This window comes from Sapajus apella, unplaced genomic scaffold (genome assembly GCF_009761245.1).
Source record: "Sapajus apella isolate SASKATOON/1434 unplaced genomic scaffold, GSC_monkey_1.0 scaffold6, whole genome shotgun sequence".
NCBI lineage: Eukaryota > Metazoa > Chordata > Mammalia > Primates > Cebidae > Sapajus > Sapajus apella.
The window spans coordinates 44,526,108-44,553,532 of NW_022436946.1; the positions used below are offsets into that span (position 1 = coordinate 44,526,108).

Below are 27,425 nucleotides of genomic sequence, written 5' to 3' on the forward strand. Positions count from 1 at the left end.
CACCCGCCTCGGCCTCCCAAAGTGCTGGGATTACAGGCGTGAGCCACTGCACCCGGCTATTTTCATTTATTTTTAAAGATGAACTTCAAAATCACTTTCTTCCCATCATTATCAACTCTCCTTGGTATTTTGATAGGAATTCAATTATTTTATTCATGAAATCCTAGTGATACAGGAATCACAGTTTGTAAATCCAAAGTATAGTGCTATAAATAGAAATTTCAATTCACACAATGAAGATATAAATCTAGCTGATAAGCCACTACTTTATACTGATCTAATTTATTTTCATGATCTAAAAATTGAATTAATACCATCATTGGAAATTACTATTTTCGTTTAAAATATATTTTCATTTCAATAGTTTTAGGGGTACAAGTGGCTTTTGGTTACATGAATGAATTGTATATTAGTGAAGCCTGGCTTTTAGTGTAACTGTTGCCCAAACAGTGTAGGTAATACCCAGTGGAAATTATCTCAATGGTAACATTTTAAAACTGTGTTTATAGTCATTTGAATTTTTGCATCAAGTGCAGTGGCTCACACACATAATCTCAGCTATTGGGAAGCTGAGGTGGAAAGATCACTTGAATCCAGGGGTTCAAGACCAGCCCAGGCAATACAGTGAAACTCTGCCTCTTAAAAAAAGAAATTGCATATTATATTTATAGCTACAGGTATATGCACTATGAATAATCTAACAGTTAAACTGTTAGGAGCAGTAATAGGAGCAGCAAGTAAATAATACATCATAGATTAAGAAAAATTTCAGAAATACTTGAAGGCGCTGTTTATTTTATGTTTATCTTCTGTCTAAATCCTGAGTATTCCTAAATTCACTCACTTTATTTATTTAATTTATTTAAGTCATTATTATTTAATTTAATATGGAATACTTCATGAATTTGTATATCTTTTTTTTTGAGATGGAGTCTGGCTCTTGTCACCCAAACTGGAGTGCAGTAGCACAATCTCAGCTCACTGCAACCTCTGCCTCCCAGGTTCAAGACAGTCACCTCTGAGGAGTCAGTCAATGTTCTAGAAGAACTCAATTAATGTTCAAAAAGAATAATCTTACAACAGAAAACAAGACAATAGGTGAAAATGCTGAGAAAAGACATGAAACTTTAAAGACCAATTTAGAAGCACTAATAGCTGTGTAACCAGATTTTCAGGAGAAAAGGAAAAGAGGAAAGAAGAAACATGTTAACAAATAACAGAAGAAAAATTCTAAACACATGAAGAAATCAATATTTAGTACAGGTGACACTGTTTTTGTAGCAAGGCCTTCCAATGAAGGAAGTGGTATATTAACTTAGATTATAGTATAAGTTCACTGTCTTCTTGAAAACCAGTAACAGTATACAGACTGGCTACTCTGTAATCCAGTGCTGTTTTACGTGTATCAATTATTTTTGCCTACCCTACCCCACCATTCAGTGTCTCTACTCATAATGGCACTTTTTCTTCTGGAGAAATGGCACTATCCTCTTTCCCCTACTTTTAATCCTTTTTGTTTAAATGGGGGTGGGAGTTCACCTGACTCCCCAAAATCAAGTGGGCAAAAATGATTCATGTCTAGCAAATCAGAGTATCACAGAAGAAATAACAGGCTAGATCAATAAAATTAATTCTGAACTTTTGTGAGAATTGCTGGGAGTTCTAGGATTCCCAGCACTAGGATTAGGCACTCCAATCCACATTATCTGAACTAAAAATAATTCCTGGAATTATGAACTATGTGATTCAATACATTTCTCCCCACATCACCCTCCCACACCAAGCCAAGGGATCTCAAACTTAGAGTATATCAAAATTACTCAGTGGGTTTGTTGGAAAAAAGAAGAAAAAACACACAATAGCTGAGCTTAACATCCCAGGTTAAGTCTAGGGTGAGGCCTTGGACTGCATTTTGAACACGATTCCATGTGATGCTAATGCTAGTACAAAAATGACAGTGAGAACAACCACCCAAAGCCATGATGAGTTCATTTGTGTAACTTGCACTTGAAAGATTTATGACCAATATGCCTCCGGTCAGATGATAAACAATAACCCTTTAACAGCACTGGATTTCGGAGTAGCCAGCACAGTGAAAATCAAAACCAAATATAAAATTATTTAGAAAATAATAAAAAATAACTAGAGCTTCACACTGAAACCTGTGCAAAACAATTAAGTTTTCCCTAAAATAATATATATGGTTTGAAATCCTTATTACCTATAAAAATAAAGACAAGATAAATTAAGCATCAACTTTTGAAAATAGAATATAACAAAATTAACAAAGAAGGCATTATACAAGTGAGAACTAAAAGAAACAAAAAACAGGCAAAATTGTAGATAAAATAAAAGGTAATTATTTGAAAAGGTAAACTCATGAGATGCCTAAATGGGAAAAAAAGAAATTAAAAACATAAAATATTAGGAATTATTAAAATCCAATTACAGGCCAGGAGTGGTGGCTCACATCTGTAATCCCAGTACCCTGGGAGGCTGAGGAGGGAAGATTGCTTGAGCCCAGGAGTTCGAGAACAGCCTGGGTGACATGGTGAAACCCTGTTTCTACTAAAAAAAAAAAAAAAAAAAAAAAAAAAAAATTAGTAGGATGTGGTGGTATGCGCCTGTAATCCAATCTGCTTAGGAGACTGAGGTGGGAGAATCACCTGAGCCCAGGAGGTCGGGGCTGCAGTGAGCCGAGATTGCACCACTGTGCCCCAGCCTAGGCAACCAGTGAGATGCTGTCTCAAAAATAAATAAATAAATAAAATAAAATTCAATTGCATATGTGGAGGAAATTTAAAAAATAAGAAAATCTTATTTCAATTTTTGGCAGCAAATTAGAAAATCTAATGGAAGTAAATAATTTTTTTAGTAAAATATACCAAATATGATCTAAAAGGAAACAGAAAATCCTAAAAGATGAGAAAGTTCTGGGAAATTTTTTCAACTACAAAATGTGAAGGGCTTTGATGTTTATAGCTTAGTTCTGTTACCTTTTAAAGTTGTGGGCTCTAAATTATTTTGAACATGCACACATCAGTAAGAATATTTTTGAACACCCACATTATATGTAAATACATACAAATATACATATATGCATTATATATACAAATACATGTATATATGCATATTTTTGTGTATTTATATTCCAGGTATATACTAGTATACATTATAAAACATATAAATAAAAAGTACAAAGTAAATAAACAAGTTTTAATGTTTTTCCCATGAAAGGAGCAATCTATTTTATTGAGAGGGGACTACTACTTTTTTGTTATTATGTTAAACTATACAGCAACACAGAGACAGAAAACTCACTAATTTATGAGGCTAGAAGAATCTTAATAAACAATAAATAAAACTCTTCAAGGAAAGTACACAAAAAGTCCTAGTTCATGTATGACTGATAAATACTATGAAACTGAATAAGCGCATAATGACAAAAAAGGGTCCCACTCCCCCAAAGAAATGTTAAGAATGCTTTAGCTTCATAAAATCTATAGATGTAACTCACTTTATCAATATACTAAAGTAGAAAATTACATAATTATGTCAATGGATGATGAAAACACTTTTGATATAATAATCTAGCAGCTATCCATAGTAAAAACTCTGAATAAAAGAGAAGAAAAAGAAAGCAATTTAAACATGATTATTTGCTGAAAAACAATAGCAAACATCACACTAAATTTGAAATATTAAAGCCATTTTCATTAAATTGGAAGATAGGATGCTTGCTGTCATCAGCATCATTTAATACTGCTTAAGGAAGTTTGAGTGTATTCCTAAGAGAAAAGAAAAGAAAAGGAAGAAAAGAAAAGAGAAAACAATAGGTACAACTCTTGGAGAAGAGACAAAACTTTCCCCTAAATCCACAGCTTAGTAGGCAAGAACCAGTTAAAACTGAAGAAAAAAATTCATTCATAATAGCATCAAAAACTCCAATACTTAAAAATAAATATCATAAGGTGTGAAATCTATCATATATGAATACTCTACTGAAGGACTCAAAATAACTTGAACAAATGGTTAAATATGGCTTGTATACTCTTGTAATCCCATTCTCTTCTCTGCCTCTTCAAAGTAAGTACTATCATGAATTTAATTTAGGGTTTATCATGTTTTCATATTTTTGCCACACATGTAAGTATCCATAGATAATACATAATATCACTTGACGGTTTAAAAAATTAATATAGATGGAGTAATATTTCATACACTATGTGCAACTTACATTTTTATTCAACATTATAGTGGGGTTTTTAAAAAAGGAGTTATCCTTGAGATATAGCTCTGATATGTTCACTTTAACTGCCATATCATCCTAAGAATATACTATAATTTTAAAATTCTCATTTACAGATATTTAGGTTGCTTCTAGTTTTTTGTTATTACAAACAATGCTCTAAGTAACATTTTTGTATAATTATGTTTGTGTGAAAATGACCATGACCCACACTGAGAAAACATTTTGAATCCCGAGTCAGTACTCACACAAATACACACACAACTCAAAAGTTTATGAAACAAGTTACTCTTACTATATGCAATGTGCTCTGATGATTTTTATTCTATTTCATTTTTAAAAATTAATAATACTGGTCATAAACTATCAAATAGATCTCGAAGCCACCAGTGTCCCAATCCACAGTTTGGAAAACACTGCCATGAGTAATCTATCCAGAACTGGAGTAAAAAGATATGAACAACCTTCCTCCAGATATTGCCAAACTGCTTGCTGTATGAAGTGGTTCTGTCAAGAATCCCATCAGTATTGTGGAACATTCTTCACAATGCTTAGTATTGTCAGAGTTTGAAATTTCTGCTAGTTCAACATGAGTGAAATGATGTCTCATTTACATTAGTAATGCCACATATTTTTTCAGTGAATACTTACCTTTTCTATATGAATCATTGTTTATTCATTTCTGTCAGGCTTTTGTTTTTTTCTTTTTGATTTGTAGTGCTTTATATATTTTGGATATTAATTATCAATTACATGCATTGCAAGTATCTTTTCCCACTCTATCTAACTTTGTTAATAATATTTGTGCTGGATTGTTTAATGTCAGTTTGGTTATGGATAGCACCTGTACTTCAGAGAATCTCCTTCTCTGAATGGTTCTGAGTTAGAGTCAACCCAAAGATAAACTTGTACAAGATTTGGAAGTGAAGAAGTCATTACTCTTGGACCTGGCCAGAATCGGTAGCAGACACAGGCCTGCCCAGCACGTCCCAGCTGTTCTCTCTCTGGTGCTCTGTGCTCAGCTTGTCTTTCCAATTGTTGACCCTGCCAACCAACAGCAGCAGCCTGCCACTGGTCCACTCAGAAGCAGCACTTTCTATAGGCCTCTCCAGGTACTCCCTCTTCCAGTTCTCTTTTCATAGTCAGATGTGCCTGCTTCTTGGAATTCCCTGCAAGCTCTGATTTGTACCCCCAGCCCAGTGCTTCTGAAGACTGGTTAATGACTATTTCTCTAATCCACTGACTCTTCCATTCCCCTGCAACTCCCACAATTGTATAAGGTCTAAATTCCTAATTTCTACAGATAATTTGAGTGGTTTAATCTGTCTAACTGAAATCTTTGCCTGAAGATTACATTTTAGAGCAGTCAATTTTATTAATCTTATCCCTTATGGTTTGTGCTTTTTGTATCTTCTTTTTAAAAGATCTTTCCCAAACCTAAGATTACAGGAATATTCTCCTGTATTTCCATCTAATATAGTTGTAAAGTTTTGCCTTATATTTTTATGTCTTTAAAAATGGTATAAGGTAAAGGTCAAATCTTATTCTTTCTCTACAGGTAGAAAATTTTCCCGGGACCATTTATATATATATAAAATAAATTTAATATAAATAAGGTAATCCTATTATTCCAACAAAAAGAAACATCTCTTTATGAGAAGAGTTCAAGTTGTAGCTGTCGGCCAGGCATGGTAGCTCACGTCTGTAATCCCAGCACTTTGAGAGGCCAAAGGAGGCAGAACACCTGAGGTTAGGAGTTTGAGACCAGCCTGGGCAACATGGCAAAACCCAGTCTCTAAAAAATAATACAAAAATTAGCTGGGTGGGGTGGTGAAAATGTGTAGTCCCAGCTACCTGGGAAGCTGAGGTGGGAGGATCACCTAAGCTTGGGAGGTGGGGGTTGCAGTGAGCCAAGACTGTACCACTGCACACCAGCCTGGGTGACTGAGTGAGACCCTGGAGGAAAAAAGGAAAGGAGAGGAAAAGAGAGGAGAGGAGGGGAGGGGAGGAGAAGGGAAAGGAGAGGAGGGGAAAAGGGAAAAATCATAAAGGAAAGGAGAGGAAAGGGAAGATGTAGCTCTTAATCTGTTATTTTAACCAAATTTCAAAAATTAAAATTCCAATGTGAATATGGAAGAATCTTTACATAAGCCCTTCAAATTTATCAGAACAGAATTTGACTTGTATATCCTTATTATGTCTAATTTTAAAAGTCCAGCTGGAGACTGCTGAAAACTTTGTGATTCCCCTAGATTGTTACTTGGGTTTGGGATACAGAACTAGTATTTCAGTGGAAGGATTCAGCAGTGAAAGTAAGAAAATTTTCTGTCCATCAGTCTTCATCTTGATCAGCTCTTATTTTGTTCACACAGGAACAGACTGGATTCCATAGTTGGCAAATATAAATCATGATGATTTATGTTTAAATTTAAGAAATTTAAGCATAATTTAAAAAATGTAAAGTGACATTAAAATTTACAAGTGATACTCTAAACAATGTCATAATGTTCATTTAAACATCTACATATTTAATATTATGGGCTAAATTAATTTCCTTTTTAGAAAGGATATCAAATTTCTAAAATACTATCCAATTATCACAATACCTTTGTACTGAAATCATACAATAAATATCTGATCTAATTTCATCAAGGCTACAGTCTAAAGGAAGACAAAGCTAAGTTACTTCTTAAATCCATAATTTCCACTTGAACTATTATTAGAATTACTTCTGGAACTTTTTTTCTGCAGGCATTGTGTTACTATTTATTATGCTTAGACTAAAACAGCAATCAGAAAATCAACCTAAAATTCTGATTATTTGCCACTTGGCTTCTGACCATTCCAATAAGGCATCTTGGGAGACCTATGCAGTGCCAAATGAAGCTCAGCTCCACACAATGTCTGGCAGAGGGTGATGAGAATGGCACATTGTCTGCCCAGTCTGAACAGAGGTCACAGCAGGGAGAGCATCTGCTAAGATAATGTGAATGAAGGAAACAACTATAATTGCCTCATTAAGAGATCCCTGGCCAAATAATCACAAGAAGAAAGGACTTGGATAACCATCCTAAAATTAGGCTATAATAACGAAACTTGGGATAGAATTAAAAATACAGAAGAATTAAGAAGACTTGGGTATTCTACTGGTTATACTAATTTCCTTAGTCACCATATGGATGATTGAAAATCTGGATGCAATAGTTCAGTTATTCAAGTCAAGCCTTTGCCAGTCACTAGTAGGAAGTACAAGATGCAAATTCACAGCTGTCTAGGATACAAACAAATTTAAAATAAAGAGTTGTGGGGAATTTCTTAGAGGCCAAAATATAGAAACTAAGAAGGATATCTACTGATCTATAGTTCAGAATTACAATGAAAAACATACAATTAAAAGGCCTAAGGAACATTTTAAAGGAGAAAGACAAAATTTAAAAGAGCAGTCTCAAAAGGCAAAGGAGAAAAATGAACACATTGTCTCTGCCTAATCAATTTACCTTCTTTTACTTTCTATCTTCACTTTTTAAAACTATTTTTTCCCAAAAGTCAACATTGTATAATCACAACTAAATCTTCAGTCACTTCTTATTACTGTATGTATATATTTTATGCAATAGTGTTAATAAATTAAATACTTCATGGTAAAAGCTCAAGTAAATATTTTCCCAATTTAAATTTAAATTAAGTATGCAAACGCACACAAAACTAAAATGTACTGATATTGTGACAAACTATTTTTACATTTCCTGATATTTTGAGGGTAAGCTATATGAACTTAATTTGTATTATGCAGTTAAAATTTATTATTATAGTACCTTGCAGTAAATTATAATTATTAAACTTTTCTGATTTCAACAAACACAATAAAATTAGCTTGTTATAACCATAAGCCAGGTTTAAAATAAGCAAACTATTTGATGACTTTGATGTTTTGCACCCAAAATGTGCTGGCTAATTTTTCCATTCCATTTACCATTCCGGTCTTTAAACTGCCTTAATCTCCTGCCCTCAGATGTTGACCTTGTAAGAATAGGGGTCATAGGTCAGAATAGACAGACCTCAAAGGATCTGGACTATCAATTCATGCCTGAAAGATTTCTCTGCCACAATAGGAACCTACTAAACAGCAAATTCCTAAATCTAATCACACAAGTATCATGGTGAAACAGTTATTTATTGGAATTTGTTGATCTACATTTTCAAACATCTCTATCTTCTAAAAATTATCTTTATTTTTATTTTAGGAACAGAATATGGGATATAATACATATAAAAACAAAATCATTGACAGAATCTTTAAAGTAAAACAGATATTCTGTAATAAAATGACATCATAAACCTAAACATAGGTTTTTGTTTTGTTTTGTTTTCAGGAACGCTATGGAGATTTCAAAAATATAGTACTAGATTTCCCAAGCATAAAGTACCTGGGAAAATGTCAAATTATACTACAGGATAATGAGTGGAATAGGTTATATTGCTGTAAAGGTGGGTGGGAGTGGGGCAAAATTACCACTAGTTAGTTTTCAGCTTACTTGCTCTAAAACTGAATGAGGGCAATAAATATTTTTCTGTTTAATAAACAAATGTGAATTTAAGCACCTCAATAAGGAAGCCTAACTTTATTTTCTTAACCCCAAAAACAAAGCTTTCTTGCAAATTTAAAGAATTTGAGGCCACAAAATTATGGCCCTGCAAAAACAGCTTTACTATCACATACCTTCATTTTCTTTTTAAAAAAAGCAAGTTAACTCATGTGAGCTAAGACTAAACCAGACATCATAGTTGGTTTCTGTTTCCATTCACTTTGGTCTTTCTGATCATAAATGATAAACACACCATGATATACCATTTTAATACTGACTACAAGGAATGTTAAATTTCATAATCAATTTTTAAATCTAAATAAAGACCGTCTTAAAAATGACAAATTAACAAATTCTTCTAATATGATCAAACTAAAGAAATTCCCCATGCTTCAAAGCCAAAAGTAGTAACATCAAACATCTTTTTTTTTACAAGTCTATTGGCCTTCTTTCTAAAAAAAATATATTACCACTTTAACTCATGTAGAAAATCAAAAAGCTTACTCATACTAATGTAGTTATAAAAACTAAATATTGAACAAAATAAAATAAAAGCAGTAAAATGTTTGTATTATTTTCTAAGTTATTTTTAAAAACTCAAGTCAACACTGCCTTATTATGAATAACACTTCTTGGAATATGTGGTTGGGTCAAAAGATGTAGAAGGTTAAGAAGAAAAAGATAGTTACTAGTCTAAAAAAAATTAAAATTAAAAAAGGAGGTAAAAAGAGAAACCATAAACAGTTAAAAAGTACAAAGTCATATGTATATATCCAACATATACACTACATATCCATGCACTTTGTGTTCTTTAAAATAATATGCATTTTTATTCACCAGCTGTTAAGGAGTAAAAACATTTAAACTATATATAAAAAAGATTTCCAGACCAGTTATTTCAGTCTAAATCCTTTTTACATATTTAACATATTTATTAATATAAACTAAATTATATATTAAATTCAGTACTACAGGCTGACATGATTATTTCATATAAATAATAGAAATCAACAGTGGCAAAGAAAATAATTCTACCATCCTCACCCATAATTTCATTATGTTAGAAGTCACTCACTTATTTTTCCTTATAAAAAATTGCATTTTTAAAGAGAACAAAAGGTCCCAAGTATAGGCTAGTTTTATAGAAGAAATATAACATTCCTGCATTTTTTTATTAACAATCTTCACTTCACTATAAAGAGAGCTGTATAGTCATTAAATCTCTTTACTCTTAAAGAAAAACTAAATAGAAAAATAAATCTGAAATTATTTCATTTGAAATGTTAAGAAAACTTTCCAAATGTGGAGGATTTAAAATAAAACAATATAATATTTACTACCTATTGAGTAACTAGTCAGTAGTAAGTGGACATTAAATTAAGCAGAATTTTAAGAGAGAATAAAATAATCCCATTTTCTTTTATAAACAGTTTACCAATAATTAAAGTGGAATCTTCAAAATCATTTTACATTTTTTTCCACAGGGATTAATTCTTCAAAAAATATGATTCTACCTTACTTACAAATATTAGAATTGAACAAGTAAGTTCTCAAGTGATGATGTCATATTTGTTAAACATTAATTTCATGTAATAAAAACTTTGAAATTGAAATTTTTAACCTAGAATGACAGAAACTAAACTTTCTAATCTCAAAACATTTCAAGAGAAAGGATATTCTTTTCGGTAAATGGTGTTTGAACAATTCATATTACAAATAGGCAGAAATGAACCTCTACGTAGATCTTATACTTTATACAAAAACTAACACTACATGGATCATTGATGTAAACAGAAAATGGGAAGACTGATAAATTCTCTTCATTCAAATTAAAAACTTTTGTTCTATAAAAGATATTTAAGAGATTGAAACAACAAGCCAGACTAGGGAAAATACCTGCAAATCATGTATCTAGCAAAAGACTCTGTATCCACAATATGTACAAAGAGCTCTTATAGTGCAATGGTAAGAAAACACACAACCCAGTAAAAAATGGGCAAAAGATCTAAACAGTTTGTCAAAGAGTATATGAGAATGAAACAAAAATACATATAAAGATGCTTAATATAAGTAGCTGTTAGGAAATGAAAATTAAAACCATGATGAGATATCACTATACACTAACAGAATGATTAAAAAAAATTTTTTTTTTTTGATACAGGGTCTTGCTGTCACTCCGGCAGGAGTGCAATAGCCTGATCACAGCCCACTGCATCTTTGACCTCTCAGGCTCAAGTGGTCCTCCCATCTCAGTTCCCCAAGTAACTGGGACTACAGGCATGCACCACCATGCCCAGCTAGTTTTTTTACTTTTTGCAGTGACAGGGTTTCTCCATGTTGCCCAGGCTGGTCTCAAACTTCTGGGCCGAAGCAATTAGCTGGCCACAGCCTCCCAAAGGGCTGGTGTTAAAGGCATGAGCCACTACATGGGGCCAAAATTTTTTTAAAAACTGGCAATACCAAATGCTGACAAAGATGGGTGGCAGTTGGAACTCTCACATACTGGTGGCAAGAATGCAAATGAAAACAATGACTCTGGAAAACAATTTGGCAGTTTCTTATAAAGTTAAACATACACATATGGCCTTATTATGCAGCAATCCCACTCTAAAACTGACAATGAATCTTCACACACCTGTACATAAATGTTTACGGCTGTTCTATTCGTAACTATCACAACTGGACAGCATTCAAACACCCTTCAATAGAGGAATAGGTAAACAGTGTTATACCCATACAATGGAATATTATTCAGCAAAAATGTGATCTATTGATACACTCAACAGCTTGGATGAATTTCAAAGACATTATGCAGAGTGAAAAAATACAATTTAAAAAGGTTACATACTATACGATTCTACTCAAATGTCATTCACAAAAACACAAAACTACAGTGAATGAGAATAGGTCCACGGCTGCCAGGGTTATCAGTGGGGGAGGGGTAACCATTAAAGATGGAGTTTTTTGGGAGTAATAAACTGTTCTGAATCTCGATTATGGTACTGACTACAGGAATATATATGTGTATTAAAATTCATCTAACTGAACACCAAAAGAAAAAAGTCAATTTTACTATATAATTTAATATTATGTATATATTTATATACAGAAATATATCACTGCTTACTTCCTAATTTAATATAAATTAACTGGAATTCTAGCTTTCTGGTACATCAGCAAACCAAATCAATTATTTAATATCATTATTTTAAATATTTTATAGGCTATAAGTCAGTATGAGAGTATCTTATAGCCTACTAAGACAGTACTCAAAAAATGATGAGGACCCATGAAAAGGACACAGAAAGCAGCCTAAAGGGGCTCCTACTGGTCAAATATGGAAAATTTGAGCCATAAAATAAAGGTGGTTATAGATTATAGCTTTCAGAAAAAAGCAGAAATCCATGGTTCAGATGAATATAATAAATGAAAATTTATTACATGGAAAACTGGAATTGCTAATCCTAGTGACAAAAATTATGGACATTCTAGCTTAATACAAAGTTGGAAATCATTAGATATTGTGTGTCAAAGCTTTAATCACGGTAAGACACACAGTAAGGGTAAGCAGTTGAAGCAGTTATTCACTTCTGGCCACCACCACCTCATACCTTGTAAGATCAGTACCTCAACTAAACTAATTCTTGGGCTCCACTGCAACCCACAGCCCATGTACTTACTTACTTACTTTCCAGCTTTTCAATATCTTCACTCTTTATACAGTTTATATTCTATCATCCATCATTACATTTGCTGCCCTGTATACATCTCCAGTGCCCTTTGTCATTCTCAACTAGGAAAAATTCCAACTCTAGTTAAATCATTTTAATGACTATTTCACAGCTGCAGCCATGAAGTCAACAATGGCTGGAGAAAAAACACAATCGTAATAACTGACTTTAAATTCATGCCCACTATTCTTATGAGGGTCTTTGGCACAGCCTGAAATTCTGCCTCTTTCTATAATGTGTTCATTCTTCTATTTTATACTTCTTTCTTGTTAAATTTCCAAACCTACTCTTCTACCATCACTCTCAGTTGATGACCGTGCTTCAAATTCAAAAAGGGGAAAAACAGCATAAAAAAGAGAAATCTCACCTTATCCTACCTTCATATCTATCTACCACCTACATCTGTGCCCCTAAGTCATGCCTTTTCTCCAGGTTTGTAAGAATGAACCTTCTGTACTCACATGACCAGCTCTCCCAGTTGTGCTTTAAATCTCAATCCTGTCACCCACTCAAGGAAATCACTCCAGTAATTTTTCTCTTTCCTGCGTGTTTAATCTTTCCTTTCTACTAGACCATTACTGTGAACATGTAAACATGCTATAATTTCTTCCGTTTAGCTACTGCTTTGTTTCTCTCCTCCTATTATAGAAACACTTCTCAAAAAATTGTCTATATTTGCTGTCTCTGCTTCCTCTCTTTTCATCCTGTGTTGAATACAACCCAAGAAGGCTTTCACCCCCACCAGTCCATTGAGCCTGTTCTTGTCAACCTCAGACCTCAGTAATGACTTCCGTGTTGCTAAGTGGTCAAGTCTCAGTGGTTATCTTACTTGATCATTTCACGATCAGCACCATTTAACAAACCTGATACCTATTCTTGAAATACTTTCTTGCCCTGACTTCTGGGACAATATTCCGTCTTGATTTCCCTTCTATTTCCCATCTTCTTACTTAGTGCCCTTGGCTGTTCCTCCCTTTTATTGACTCTTAAATACTAAAAAGCCCCAGGGCTTAGTCCTCTTGCCTATATATACTCACTGTGATGGAGATCTTATTTCCTCTTGTGGCTGTAAATATCATCTTTTTGCTAAATGTTGCCAAATTTTTAACTCCAGTGCTAGGACTCCATATAGTGCATCCATCTGCCTAATACATATCTTCACTTGGATACACATTATGTGTCTCTAATTAAATGTCTGAAATTGTACTTTTGATTTCCTGCCCTTCTGTAGGTTCCCCCATCTTGATAAACGGTCCCTTCACCTTTCCTGTTCTACAGGCCAAAAAGTCTGGAGTCACCCTGGACTCCTCTCCTCTTGATAGTTCACACCTAATCAATCCATCAGTAAATTCTAGGGTCTCTTCCTTCAAAACACATCAGAATTTTTATTCACCACGTGTACCGCTACTACCCTTGTCCAAACTCCTCGTCTCTTTCCTGTATTATTGGAACTGCCTCTTACGTGGTCATTCAGCTTCAATCCTTGCCTCTCCACATTGTGTTGTCATCACAGCTGCCAGAATAATACTTTGAGTAAACAGATCATGTTATTTTTCAACCTAAAATTTCCCAATGACTTCCTATTTTCTCCAGAATCAAAGTCCTTACAGTGGTTGACAAGATCTAATATGAAAAAATGTCCTGCTATCTTACTCTTCAAATTTCAACCTCCATTATTCTCCCTTTTATACTCATTCCAACCCAGAACTGAAATGTAAAACATGCTAGAACTACATTGTTAAAGATTTTATCTAAAAGACATGGGAAAATAAAGGGCTGTTGTATTTTATTTTACTTTGCTTTACTTGTACTTATTTAAGTATGTATGCAGGCATTATCTCTATGGGAGCAGAAAATCACTTTAATAACTAAGTGTATCACTAAACTTCCACACACATTTATGGACTTTCTTTTGTACAAAATGAACTCCTGAAAATGTCAACGAAAGTGGAATTTATTGTCTCCCTGGATGGCTTTTCAAACCAATAGGAAAATACGGAATAGGCAACAGAGGTAACTGGTTACCAGTTTGGAGAGAAAAGAAAAGCTAGATTTTTACAGTCCTTTCTTCAAAACCAAATTCGATTACAAAGAGAAGAGATATTTAAATGTAAAATATAAATTAACTAAAATAATATTAAAAATGTAAATGATTACAGTATGTTTTTAATTCTGTAGTTTGGAAAATGAGACAGCAATCAAAGTCAGTTAACATCAAGGAGAGAGACACACACTTGTCTGTATAAAAATTCAGGACTTCAAAATGCTACTTTTAAAAACTACTATCATAAAAGCTAAAATATATTTTACAAGCTAAAAAAAAGTCTTATTTTTTTATTTGAGACAAAAGATTCATATCCTAAATATGTCAAGAGAACTTAGAAATCAGTAATAACAAATGAACATCTTAGTAGAAAATGGTGAATGGACAAGAAATGTACAATTCTTGGAAGAAAAAAATAAAAACATATAAAAGATATTCAAACTCCAAAGTACTCAAATAATGCGAAAAACAAACAATGAGCTGCATCTCTAACCTATGTAACTGAGAAAGATTTAAAAAAACACTAACATTCAATGAACGGTCTCACTTTCAGAGGTATTATATACTGTCCCACTAATCATTTCTGGAGAGTAGTTTAGAAATACAAATAGAAATTTTTAAAATACCTATTTTTTTGATCCAGACTGTTCACTATTAAGTATTTACTGGAAAGATATCATCAGACAACTTTTTAAAAAATGTACATATAAGAATTCCCACAGTGGTGTTATTGATCCATTCAAAATACAAGAGATAGCCTAAATATCCATTAACATACTATTCTTTAAATTATATTTTAGTACATTCACATAGTGAAAATTAATGAAGTGATAACTGACATGAAATATTCTATAATATAGTATCAAGTAAAAAAACTACAAGTTTTAAAATACCATAATATTATGATTCCCATCTCTAATTAGGATTTCAAGTGACTTTTTCATCTTTACGGATTTTTATATTATTTGGACTTTTTATATGTGAGCTGTCTTTTAAAAACATTTAAACAATAAGTACATTTTCATTTGAAAAAAGAGTTGAGGTGTTGGCAAATTCTGGCTATAAAAAGAGGCAGCTACAGCCAGGTACTGTGGCTCATGCCTGCAATCCCACCACTTTGGGAGGCTGAAGTGGGCAGATCACACGGTCAAGAGATCAAGATCATCCTGGTCAACATGGTGAAACTCTGTCTCTGTTAAAAATGCAAAAATTAGCCGGCATAGTGGCGGGCACCTGTAGTCCCAGCTGCTCAGGAGGCTAAAGCAGGAGAGTCGCTTGAACCTGGGAGGCGGAGGTCACAGTAAGCTGCACCACTGTACTCCAGCCTGGTGACAGAGCAAGACTCCATCTCAAAAAAAAAAGAAAAAAGAGGCACCTCTGTCTGTTGGGAACTTCAACTCCTCAACTGTGGTCTCAGAACAGTCTGATGGAAAAGGTGGTCAAGGAACTATTCAGTGCTTAATGCTGAAGGCTCAGTTCAGTACATTCTGCAGGTAATTAAAACTGCAAGATAGCCTATGTTCCTGAAGTTTAATATATTCTACATGATTGATGGTGGTTTCCTTTGGCTAGATGATATAAAATCCAGTAAGATGAAAAAATTTTCAGAAATCCTTTCCAAATACAATATACCATAAATTAACAAGGCAAAAATGATTACCTATCTCCCTTTGGTTTTCTTTTCTGTAGAGTCTTCCCTTTAGGTCTTCTTTCGCTTCCTGAACAGGGGCTCCCACCAGGTCCTGTTACCCGTATTGATTCAAGGCCTTTGGAAGATTTTTTAAATGTGAATTCCACTGGTTCTCCTTCTTTTAGGCTTCTAAAACCTTCCATGAATAGTTTGCTCTGTAAAGGCAGAAGAGGGAGGGGGAGAGAAAGAGAGATCATGATTAACATTGCTTTACAAATTATCTCTGTAATTTTTACAAAGAAAGATACTGTTATGCATTACAAAAGTATAAAGTCTTTAAGTTCAGTGAAACATATGCCATTTTAAAGTCTCCTTTTGCAATACTGGTAGTGAGAAAAAAAATTTTTTAAGGCAATTTGGTAGTGCTTAGAAAAACTTAAATGTGCATATTATTTGTCCCAGCAATTCTCCTTTAATGATTCTACTACAGACATACACAAAGGCTCAAAAAGATATCACAGCATTGGTAAAAAAAAAATTACATCCATCTGAATGTCTATCAGTGGGAAACTGATTAAATAATTAGTAAAACAGCTCCATATAACATTATTAAGCCATTAAGAGAAGTTTTATTAGCTCTACATGTTCTGATGTGGAAAGATAAGCATATAATATTGTTGAGTTAAAAAAAATAAGAGTTATTCTGTGTCTCCAATAATGTTATCTATATAAAATTTTATTTATTTTTGATACAGGAACTCGCTATGTTGCCCAAGCTGGACTTGAACTTCTGGGATTCTCTTGCCTCAGCCTTCTGAGTAGCTGAGATAACAGGCACATGCAGAGTCCAGCTAAAGTTTTTGAAAGATATATGTTTATTATGTAGGATGTGGTCTGAAACAACAGATACTAAAGAGTTGTTTTCTCCAGTCCTGTTCTAGAAAGATAATAAAGTTTTCTGGTATATACATTACTGCATTGTTTGAGCTTTTTATAATATGAAAGGCAATCAGTTTTCATATTTGAAAGACAGCTGAATTTTGCAAAAATAAAAATGTTTACCCATTATAAAATTGTTAACTTTGGTTTCAAATATTATTTGGCTCTTTCAGTACTACTCTTTTTATCAAAGTCAATGTGCCAATTCAAAATCTACTAAAAATAATTAAATCAGTAGTTTTATCTATTTTTTCAAACCCATCTGTGTATATTTTACAGACCTAATTTGGAGTATCATGTAGTTTTTAAAGACTCTTCCGAATTGGTACGGCAATAGAAATAAAACATATGATGGTAGAATTCCTTAGTTCAAGTCCAGTTCTTTTTTTTTTTTTTTTTTTTTTTTGAGACGGAGTTTCACTCATGTTACCCAGGCTGGAGTGCAATGGCACGATCTCGGCTCACCGCAACCTCCGCCCCCTGGGTTCAGGCAATTCTCCTGCCTCAGCCTCCTTAGTAGCTGGGATTACAGGCACGCATCACCATGCCCAGCTAATTTTTTGTATTTTTAGTAGAGACGGGGTTTCACCATGTTGACCAGGATGGTCTCGATCTCTTGACCTCGTGATCCACCCGCCTCAGCCTCCCAAAGTGCTGGGATTACAGGCTTGAGCCACCGCGCCCGGTTCCAAGTCCAGTTCTTTAAGTAAACTGCTTTATTGCTTTGAATGAGCCATTTAATATCTTTTCTATTTATAAATTCAAAAGATTTGAGTTCTGAATAACAACAAGACCATAAGAAAAAGGTTTTGTGGTCAAGTAAGTTTGTAAAACACTGTATGTTGTTTCTCTGTGAGAGAATCATATTAGCATATTAAAGTCTCAGAAATGTTCTCACCTCCCTAGCTCCCAGAAAACTAAAAATCTTGTTTAACTGCGTTTAATCCAGCAGTTTCCTGACCTAATTGATCCTAGAGCCCCTTCTTTAAGTATAGATGATGAACATACTTAGAGAAACACTGGACCAAAAAATCTTCACTCCTCCAAGTCCATGATTCTAAAGCAGCTAAATAATTACACGTAACCAAATTATTACATGCAACAAACAAAAACTTCAAATATACATTGAAAAAGGAGACCATTCATTATGACAGCAAGACAGCCCATGAAAATACGGTTATTAACCTGCTTCTAGTGCAGGTCACCTGACGTAGTGAAATCCTTCATGTGGAAATCTGCAATTTGGCAGCACCTTTTCTGCTATCTGATGAAATTTAGGGGGAAGAAATCACAACTGCCTACACTCTTTAAAATAACAAAGTATTATTATTAAAGCTATTTTAACATTTCTAAAGCATCTTCTCATTTTTTTCTAAGCTTTCTCCTCACTAATTATAGTTATTTTGCTTTCATTTCCTTTTTCCCTCTCCACTCAAGAAAGTAGAGATTATTTTTCTTTTATGGATGAAATGGAACACAGTTCAACTACTGAAATTATGAGAAAAAAGAAACAGCATTTTTTATTAGAGCTATCATATGCTCATATGTTTTGTTTCCGTAACAAAAACTCTATCACTGGGCCGGGCGAAGTGGCTCACGTCTGTAATCCCAGCACTTTGGGAGGCCGAGGGGGCCGGATCACCTGAGGTCAGGAGTTTGAGACCAGCCTGGCCAACATGGTGAAACCCAGTCTCTACTAAAACAGTACAAAGAATTAGCCAGGCATGTTGGCGTTCGCCTGTAATCCCAGCTACTTGAGAGGTTGAGGCAGAAGAATTGGTTGAACCTGGGAGGTGGAGGTTGCAGGGAGGTAGAGGTTGCAGTGAACCAAGATTGTGTCGCTGTACTCCGCCTGGGCGAGAGCCAGACCCCCTCTAAAGACAAACAAACAAAAAACTCTATCATTTATCTCCTCATAGTTCTTAGTACACTTTCCTAGGAGTTAGTGCATAGCTCCTAGTGTAACCAAATTAAGCTGGTGTACTTTCACTTAATTTGATTTAATTTTCCATTATTACGATTTTTGATAGGTATCTTATAAGTGAAATGCTTTTCCAAATCTGAAGTAAAATTCTGGCTCTTACGAAACAATAAATTCTAGCTATTCTTCATAATATTCTGAAAGAATACTTTAAAAAGTTCTATCATATGTGCCCCTCCAAAAGTTAGTACATAAGGCAATTTAGATTCATAATACTTGGCAAAAAAAAATAAACATCTATAAAAACTATAATGGCTTTGCAAGAAAAAGACAAGAATTCACAGAGAATACTCTGTCTTTGCTATTATACCAAAATAGCTGCTAAATAGGTGGGAAAGACTGTTGAAAATAAGAAATTAGCTCACTACATTTGTTCCCCAAATATCAACTTCTCCCCTTAACTTGCCAATTTTTATTAAAGGTTTCTCCATTTTTCCAATTACACTGGTTCCAATGCTTAGTTTTACTCAAACCATTTCTTGAATCTTGTTTATTCTTGTTTCCTATCTCTTCTCTTTCATCTGCCCCATCCACTTCACTGGATTGCTATCACCCTACTTCAGGTCTTAACTATTGTTTGGGATTCAGAAAACAATACATCAACAATGAAAACTTTAGAAGCAAAAGTTTTTATCTGTCCTTCTCCAGTCTTCCTGTTTCTCAGTCTCATTTCCCCCCAAGAGTAGCCATAGAAACTGGAATCCCTCTTCCCCAAGGTCGGTTACAGAAACCAGAACCCCTTTTCCCCACAGCCACCATAAAACCTAAAAATACTGCTCTAATTCCACCCCGACCCCAACCTTTCTGTGAAAAAACTGATCTACCTTATTTGATTCTAGGTCAATAAGACCTCCAATCAGAGAAGGTCCTGCCCATACCCAGAAGGCAGGAACGCATGCTCAGAGAGGCCAAGAAAAATCTAGACAGGCCTTGCTGGGTTTCCCTACTCAGTCTATTGGCATTAGATTATACATAATCTTTTTGTCCAATTATATTTCTACATAGCTGTCTACACTTTGTTCAACATATGCCTACAAATGGACAATTTCCCCTGTATTTTTGGATCTTCATTCTGAAGGCTCCTGTGTCATGGTAAAACTATGATCAAATAAACTTGTAAGACTTTTCTCCTATTAATCTGTCTCGTCAGTAATTTTTAGTGAATCTTCAGAGGCCAAAGGAAAGTTTGCAATATCTTCTACCAGGATAAATGTAATAGTTTCTTCATTGGCATCTCAGCATCACAATAGCTCCTTACTCTACAGCAACTTCCATACCTGCGCATAGCATTCTTTCTCAATAAATCTTAGCCTGTTAAGTATCTTGTCTCAAAAATCTACAATTCTGCACTTAGGTTATAGGTGAGATCCTTCATATTCTTACCTTACTTACATTTTCCACTTCCATTCCCATTACTCAAAAACACAATCCCTCCATTAGTGAAACTGGATGACTTATATTTCTCTGAATATTTTCCCATTTCTTTGTTCCATCTTATTCTGGTAGGGGATGTACTCTCCTAGTCATGGCTGTCTATTAAAATCTTACTTAATAAGACCTCAACAGCAAGGCAACAAAACAAAAAATAAGACAAAAAAAGACCTAAACTAAAAAGCCTCCTTCTTCACAGCAAAAGAAATAATCAACAGAGTGAACAGACACCCTGTGAAATGGGAGAAAATATTTGTAAATTAATTATCTGACAGATGATTAATACCTAGAATATACAAGGAACTCAAACAACTTGACAACAAAAAATAGTGAGCAAAGAACACAAATAGATATTTTTCAAGAGAATACATACAAATGGCCAACAGGTGTGTGAAAAATGCTCAACATTACATCACTAATCATCAGAAAACCACAATGAAATATCATCTTACCGCAGTGAGAATGGCTATTATTAAAAAGAAGTTGGCAAGGATATGGGAAAAAGAGAACTCTTATACCTGTACAAGAGAACTCTACCAACTTTTTGCATTCCTGTTGGTAGGAATGCAAATTAGTACAACCTTTATAAAAAACAGCATGAAGATTTACCAAAGAACTAAAAATGGAATTACTATTTGATTTAGAAATAAGACTACTGGGTATCCACTCAAATGAAAAGAAATCAATATGTCAAAAATAACCACACTTGTATGTTTTGCACAGCACTATTCACAATAGCAAAGACATGGAATCAACCTAAGTATCTATCAATGGATGAGTGGATAAAGGAAACACGGTATATATACACAATGGATATTACTCTACCACAAAAAAGAACAAAATCATGTCTTCTGCAGCAATATGAATGGACTGGAGGTCATTATCTTAATTGAAACAAGCCAAGCACAGAAAGTCAAATATCACATGTTCTCACTCATAAGTGGATGCTAAAAAATCTGTACACATATCAAGGTTACCAGGGCTCAAGCAATGAGCAGCTACCCGCAATTATGCCACTGCACTCCAGCTTGGGCAACAAAGCAAGACCCATTCTTGAGGAAAAAGAAAAAAAAAAAGAATATCAGAAATAAGCAGTCAACTGAAAATACTCCAAATGCTATCGTTTATTTACCAAATACTTTTACCCAGGGCTTCAGATATTAATGGGATACTTGTATTTCTTGACACAGGCTTTTTCTCTCTAACTAGACTGGGAAGTGGCTACAGTTTAATAACTTATTCTCCTTAGAAATAAGAGTAATTTTTTTCTCTAGGAGGAATAAACTGACTTCCGGTTCAAAATGGCAGGCTGAACAGACAAGTGAGGTGCTTCATATTACTCTTTAAAAGCCATCAAAATGACAAACTAGTAGAAAGCAACAAATTCACAATAAAGAAGGGAAGGAGAGGGGTGTATCAGCAGAAAACCAAATTCAATAAATTTCTAGAAGTTTGAGTGCTGATAACTGAGTTGAAGGACCCACACCCAAGAAAACAGAAGGAGCTATAGCAGAAGTAGGAACCAAGATTCCTAACAGAACCCCAAGAAACACTGCATATATACATGCATGATGAAGGGCAAGAACGAGCAATGGGCTTGAAAACAGGGAGGTTAATGGAAGGTTTGTGTTAGGACCAGGTTCCCATTCCATCCTCACATACCCTTCCTACCTACACATGTGAAAACGGGCAAACATTGCCTTAAGGTAAATAATATGAGGCCCTTCTCTAAAGAGACCAAAGGAAATATCCAGACTCTTCTCTAAAGAGACTGAAGGAAATATCCAGGCACATGGTAGAATACTGAATCCTGTGCATATACCCCATTCATTCTGACAATTAGAAGACTACTGGTGTAAAAACTGGTTATCTACCCACTGGACCTTAAATCATTCCTATCCTCATTCTCATCCCTTACTCATGTATCTGAAGGGTCAACCAAGAATCATAAAACATGAAACATAATTAATAAAGACCAAGATAAATGAAAGAACAAAAGAAATTTTATATGCCATCTACTTAGTATATCTGGAGACATCTGAGACAATATAACATCAATAAAACAATATTTTAAACAACCAGAGAATTCAAAAAGCACTCTTTAGAAAATTTTGAAATGACTATTAAAATTAAGTGGCTTAGAAGTAAAAGATTAGAAAATGGAAGGGGATGGGAAGGAAGGAAGGAAGAAAGGGAGGGGGGAGGGAGGAAGATATATGACACAAAAACAAAAACAAACAAGAAATAAAGAGGATGAATCCAAAAAGACAAATATTTAACTTTAACTTGATTTTCAGGAGGAGAATACATAAAATAGAGGTAAAGAAAGAAAAATTATGAAATGAGTAATACGAAGGAGCAGTCTATATCATGTAGAAGCATTATAGAAGCTTTACACATGAGGTACATATTTGAGTGCAAGGAGAGTGAAATTCTAATGGAGATTGAAGGCAGTAGTTCAAACTAAGCTAATGGTACCATATACTTGTGCAGCAGAACACTTAATACAATGTGAGGATGGCAAGGAGAATAGTTTGTGTATTATGTGAAGAGTGAGAGAAAAAATGAGGTTGAAAAATGCAAGCTATAGTTGTATCATGGAATTTTATTTATTTTTTTTAAGAGGCAGGGTCTCACTCTTTGCCCAGGCTGCAGTGCAATAGTGTATAATCACAGCTCGCTGTAGTCTTGACCTCCTGTACTCAAACAATCCTCCTATTTCAGCCTCCCAAGTAGCTCGGACTACAAGTGTGCCCTACCATGTCTGGCTACTCTTAAAATTTTTTTGTAGAAGTGGAGTCTCACTATGTTGCCAAGCAAGGCTGGTAGTGAGCTAGGCTGGTCTTGAACTGTGGCCTCAAGCAATTCTCCTGCCTCGGCCTCCCAAAGTGCTGGGATTACAGGCACGAGCTACCATGCCCAGACAATGGAAATTTTAAATTGACATCTTAAGCACTTTATTATGTCTAACACAAATATTTCTTTATAAAATTATTTCTCTATTTTCAAATTTCAACTTCTTTATTTTAGATTTAGGGGGTACATGTGCAGGTTTGTTACACGGGTATACTGTATGATGCTGAGGTTTGGGGTATGAATCCCATCACGTAGGTAATAAGCACAGTACCCAATAGTTTTTCAATTCTTGCCCCTCTCCCTCCCCTCCTATCTCTCTAGTAGTCCCCAGTGTCTACCGTTGCCATACTTATGTCCATGAGAACCCATGTTTAGCTCTCACTTGTAAGTGAGAACATGCAGTATTTGGTTTCTGTTCTCTCATTAATTTGCTTAGAATAATGGCCTCCAGCTGCAAAAACCGAAAAAACAGCCAGAGCCCCAGTTTCCATGTCTGTAAACTAGGGATAATAATATAACTCAAGAATACAAAATATCTCATATAGTTATTGTTGGATCCCAAATAAATGTACCATGCCTAGAACAATGCTCAGTGTACTATTTTTAAATTTCATTTTATTTAAACAAAAATAAACTATTTTTATAAGTATCCAGTCTACTCCCCCATCTGCTAACACAGGGATGGAACAGGTGGGAGAAAACAAACATGTATTGAGAGAGAATCTATTCAATAACAGGTACTATGCTGAATGCTTTCACTGCTATTTGACATGCTCAACCCACCCGTACCCTTCACCCACACTTGGCAAATATCTGTATATTACTGAGTTTCAGTTTAAACATTGCCTCAGCTCAAAGCCCTTTATGATATTCTTAAGCAAATACAGGTACTCCTTTTCCAGTGCTCCAATTACATTTGGTATATATCACCATTATAATACATCACTACATTATAATATGTCGTTTTTCATGTTTTGTTTTGTTTTTGCAACAGGGTCTTGCACTGTCGCTCAGGCTTAAGTGTAGCAGTGCAATCTTGCCTCACTGCAACCTCCAGCACTCAGGCTCAAGGGAACCTCCCACCCTCAGGCTCCCAAGTAGCTGGGACCACAGGTGCGTACCACCACATTCATCCTTTTTTTTTTTTTTTTTTTTTTTTGTATTTTCATTAAAGATGGGGTCTTGCCACATTGCTCTGGCTGGTCTTGAAGTACTGAGCTCAAGCGATCCACCCGACTCAGCCTCGCAAAGTGCTGGGATTATATGCATGAGCCACCACACCCGGCCAATGTGTCTGTTTTCTTATAAAGCTACTAACCTCTTGAATGGAAATATCGTAATTTTTCATTTACATGCCTAAAACCATCCTTGAAACACAGCAGGTGTTCAGTACATATTTAGCAGAGGGGGAAAATCAGGGTGGTGGGGAACAAGGGAAAGAGAGAGGGAAGTAGAAAAAAGTAGCTGTGACTTTTTCTCACTTAGATGAGGAATGAAGAGTCCCAAAGTCCTATCTGTTGACAGAGAGACCCAGGGCTCAAAGCCAGATCATTTGACATAAAAAGCCCTTGTCTATCATGATGCTTACTATAACATTCTCTGGAATATTTCAAACGTCCCTCAACAATATAATAATCACAATAATAAAGTCTAGAATCTTGAAATGTATGCCACAGGTAGGCCACCCTACTCAACCCATGCTCACTCACCTTTTATCCTTTAATTTTCTTAACTTTTAAAAGTTTACTTATAAAACTTCTTAGCTGATGCAATGAATCGTAAAGAAATGGATGCTTTTATGGTAGAGTATTGTTCCTCTTTGAAAATAAGAGGCACTTAATAGATGACGGCTAAAGAAACTTTTAAAATCCCTATCATATCTATCTTTCTATGGCATTCATGTTGCACTGCTGAAATAATACTATATTTCAAGTAGATCTAACTTATAAAAATACCTCTGATTTTAAACGGAGCGGCAGGACAGTATATCTGTGGACGTATGCTATCTAAGGATGTATACTATAAGCCTAGAACACTGTTTTTCAACCTGTTTTTCATTATACTCCCCACAGTGAGCATTGTTTCCTATTTTCCCCTCCATGTAAAATTTTAATATCACAGATATATTGAATATTTACTTATGTACTATAGCTCTTTGGAAGACCACAAACCACTACAGTATCTGGGATGGTATTGCCTCTATAAGAACCAATTTTCATTTCCTTGTTGTGATATCATGCTCTGAGAATGCATGCCCTCAACCACTTAAAGATGCAAAAATGTGTAAATGAAAAGCCAGTGGATAAATTAAAATGGATTTAAAAAATATCGTATTAACACAGACAGCAGCAGAAAGACATAAAAAAGTTACTGAAGAAATGGGATAAACAGAAGGATATCAAAGTGGTGGATCTAAATCCAACCATATGAACAGTTAGATTAGATGTTAAATTAGGATTTAACACTGCAACTAAATTTCAGAGATTTATCAAATTGATGAAAAAGCAAGACCTATTTGCCATCCACATCTACAAAAGAGCCACTTTATGAAGATACATAAAAAATCAACAATCAGAGGATAGAAAAAGACGATAGTGTAAACAATACTAAGGCCATAGGTATGTTATATTACTAAATGCAGGCTTTAAGACAGAGTATTATCAAAAATAAAGAAGGAACTTTCATAATGGAATTTTTAAAAACTCATTAAGAAGGCATTAACAATCATAACTGTGTATGTGCCCAGTAATGGAGCTTTGAGATGCATAAATCAAGAACTGACAGAATTATATGGAGAATTAGACAAATTCCAAGCATAGCTGGAGATTTTTTTATAAGCCACCCTCTACAGTTAACAGAACAACTAGGGAGAAACATTCATGTAAGACACAGAAGATATTAAAAAACACCATCAACCAATTTACCCTATTTGAGATTCATTTGTTCTCTGATAAAAAGAGAAGTAAAAACCATTATGACAAATAAAAAGATAAATAATTATAAATATTTGTAATAATATAGTATACTTTAAATTAACCTGATAATGCAAAAAAAAAAAACACAGGAAATTTAAAAATTTTTGAACTGAATGATAATAAAAAATACAACATATCAAAATTTGTGGGATGCCACTAAAATCATTCATGAAGGAAAATTTAGATTTAAGTACTTTTACTTATTTATTTTTTAAAAGGCCACATATAAAGTGGCTCACATCTATAATCCCAACATTCTGGGAAGCCCAAGCAGGAGGACTGCTTGAGGCCAGGTGTTCAAGACCAGCCTGGGCAAAACAGTGAAACCCTGTCTCTATAAAAAAAATTTTAAGGCAGGGCACAGTGGCTCACACTTGTAATCTCAGCACATTGGGAGGCCAAGGTGAGTGGATCACCTTCAGTCAGGAGTTCGAGACCATCTGGCCAACATGGTGAAACTCCATCTCTACTAAGAATACAAAAAAAATTAGCCAGGCATGGTGGTGGGCACATGTAATCCCAGCTATGCAGAAGGCGGAAGCAGGAGAATCACTTGAACCCAGGAGAGGAAGGTTACAGTAAACAGAGATAGCCCCATTGCACTCCAGTCTGGGTGATAAGAGTGAAACTCCACCTCAAAAAAAAATTTTTTTTAATTGGCTAGGCATAGTGGCACATGCCTGTACTCCCAGCTACTTAAAAGGCTGAAGTGAAAGGATCACTTGAGCCTAAGAGGTTGAGGATGTAGTGAGCCGTGACTGTGCCACTGTTTCCAGCCTAGGCAACAGAGTAAAATCCTGTCTCTAAATAAATAAATTAATAAATTAATTAATTAATTAATAACAGAGAAGAGGTTTCAAACAACATCGTAGGGTTTCAGGTTAAGAAGCTACAGAAAGTGCAAACAAAGGAAACTCCAAGTTGGTAGGAGAAAATAATAGGAACATAAATCAATAAAATAGGGTAAAAAACAATAAAGAAAAGTAAAGACTGCTAAAAGTCA

The 27,425-nt window shown here is 34.6% G+C and overlaps 1 protein-coding gene across 2 annotated transcripts in view; it reads right to left on the reverse strand.

Moving 5' to 3' along the window:
• Nucleotides 1-27,425, reverse strand: part of LIN28B (lin-28 homolog B) — a 113,207-nt gene that overhangs the window by 32,310 nt on the left and 53,472 nt on the right. For both annotated transcript variants that reach the window (XM_032275160.1, XM_032275159.1), the window contains one exon: nucleotides 16,271-16,455. In XM_032275160.1, the coding sequence (XP_032131051.1) occupies nucleotides 16,271-16,455 (185 nt within the window). The remainder of the gene's footprint in view (nucleotides 1-16,270; nucleotides 16,456-27,425) is intronic.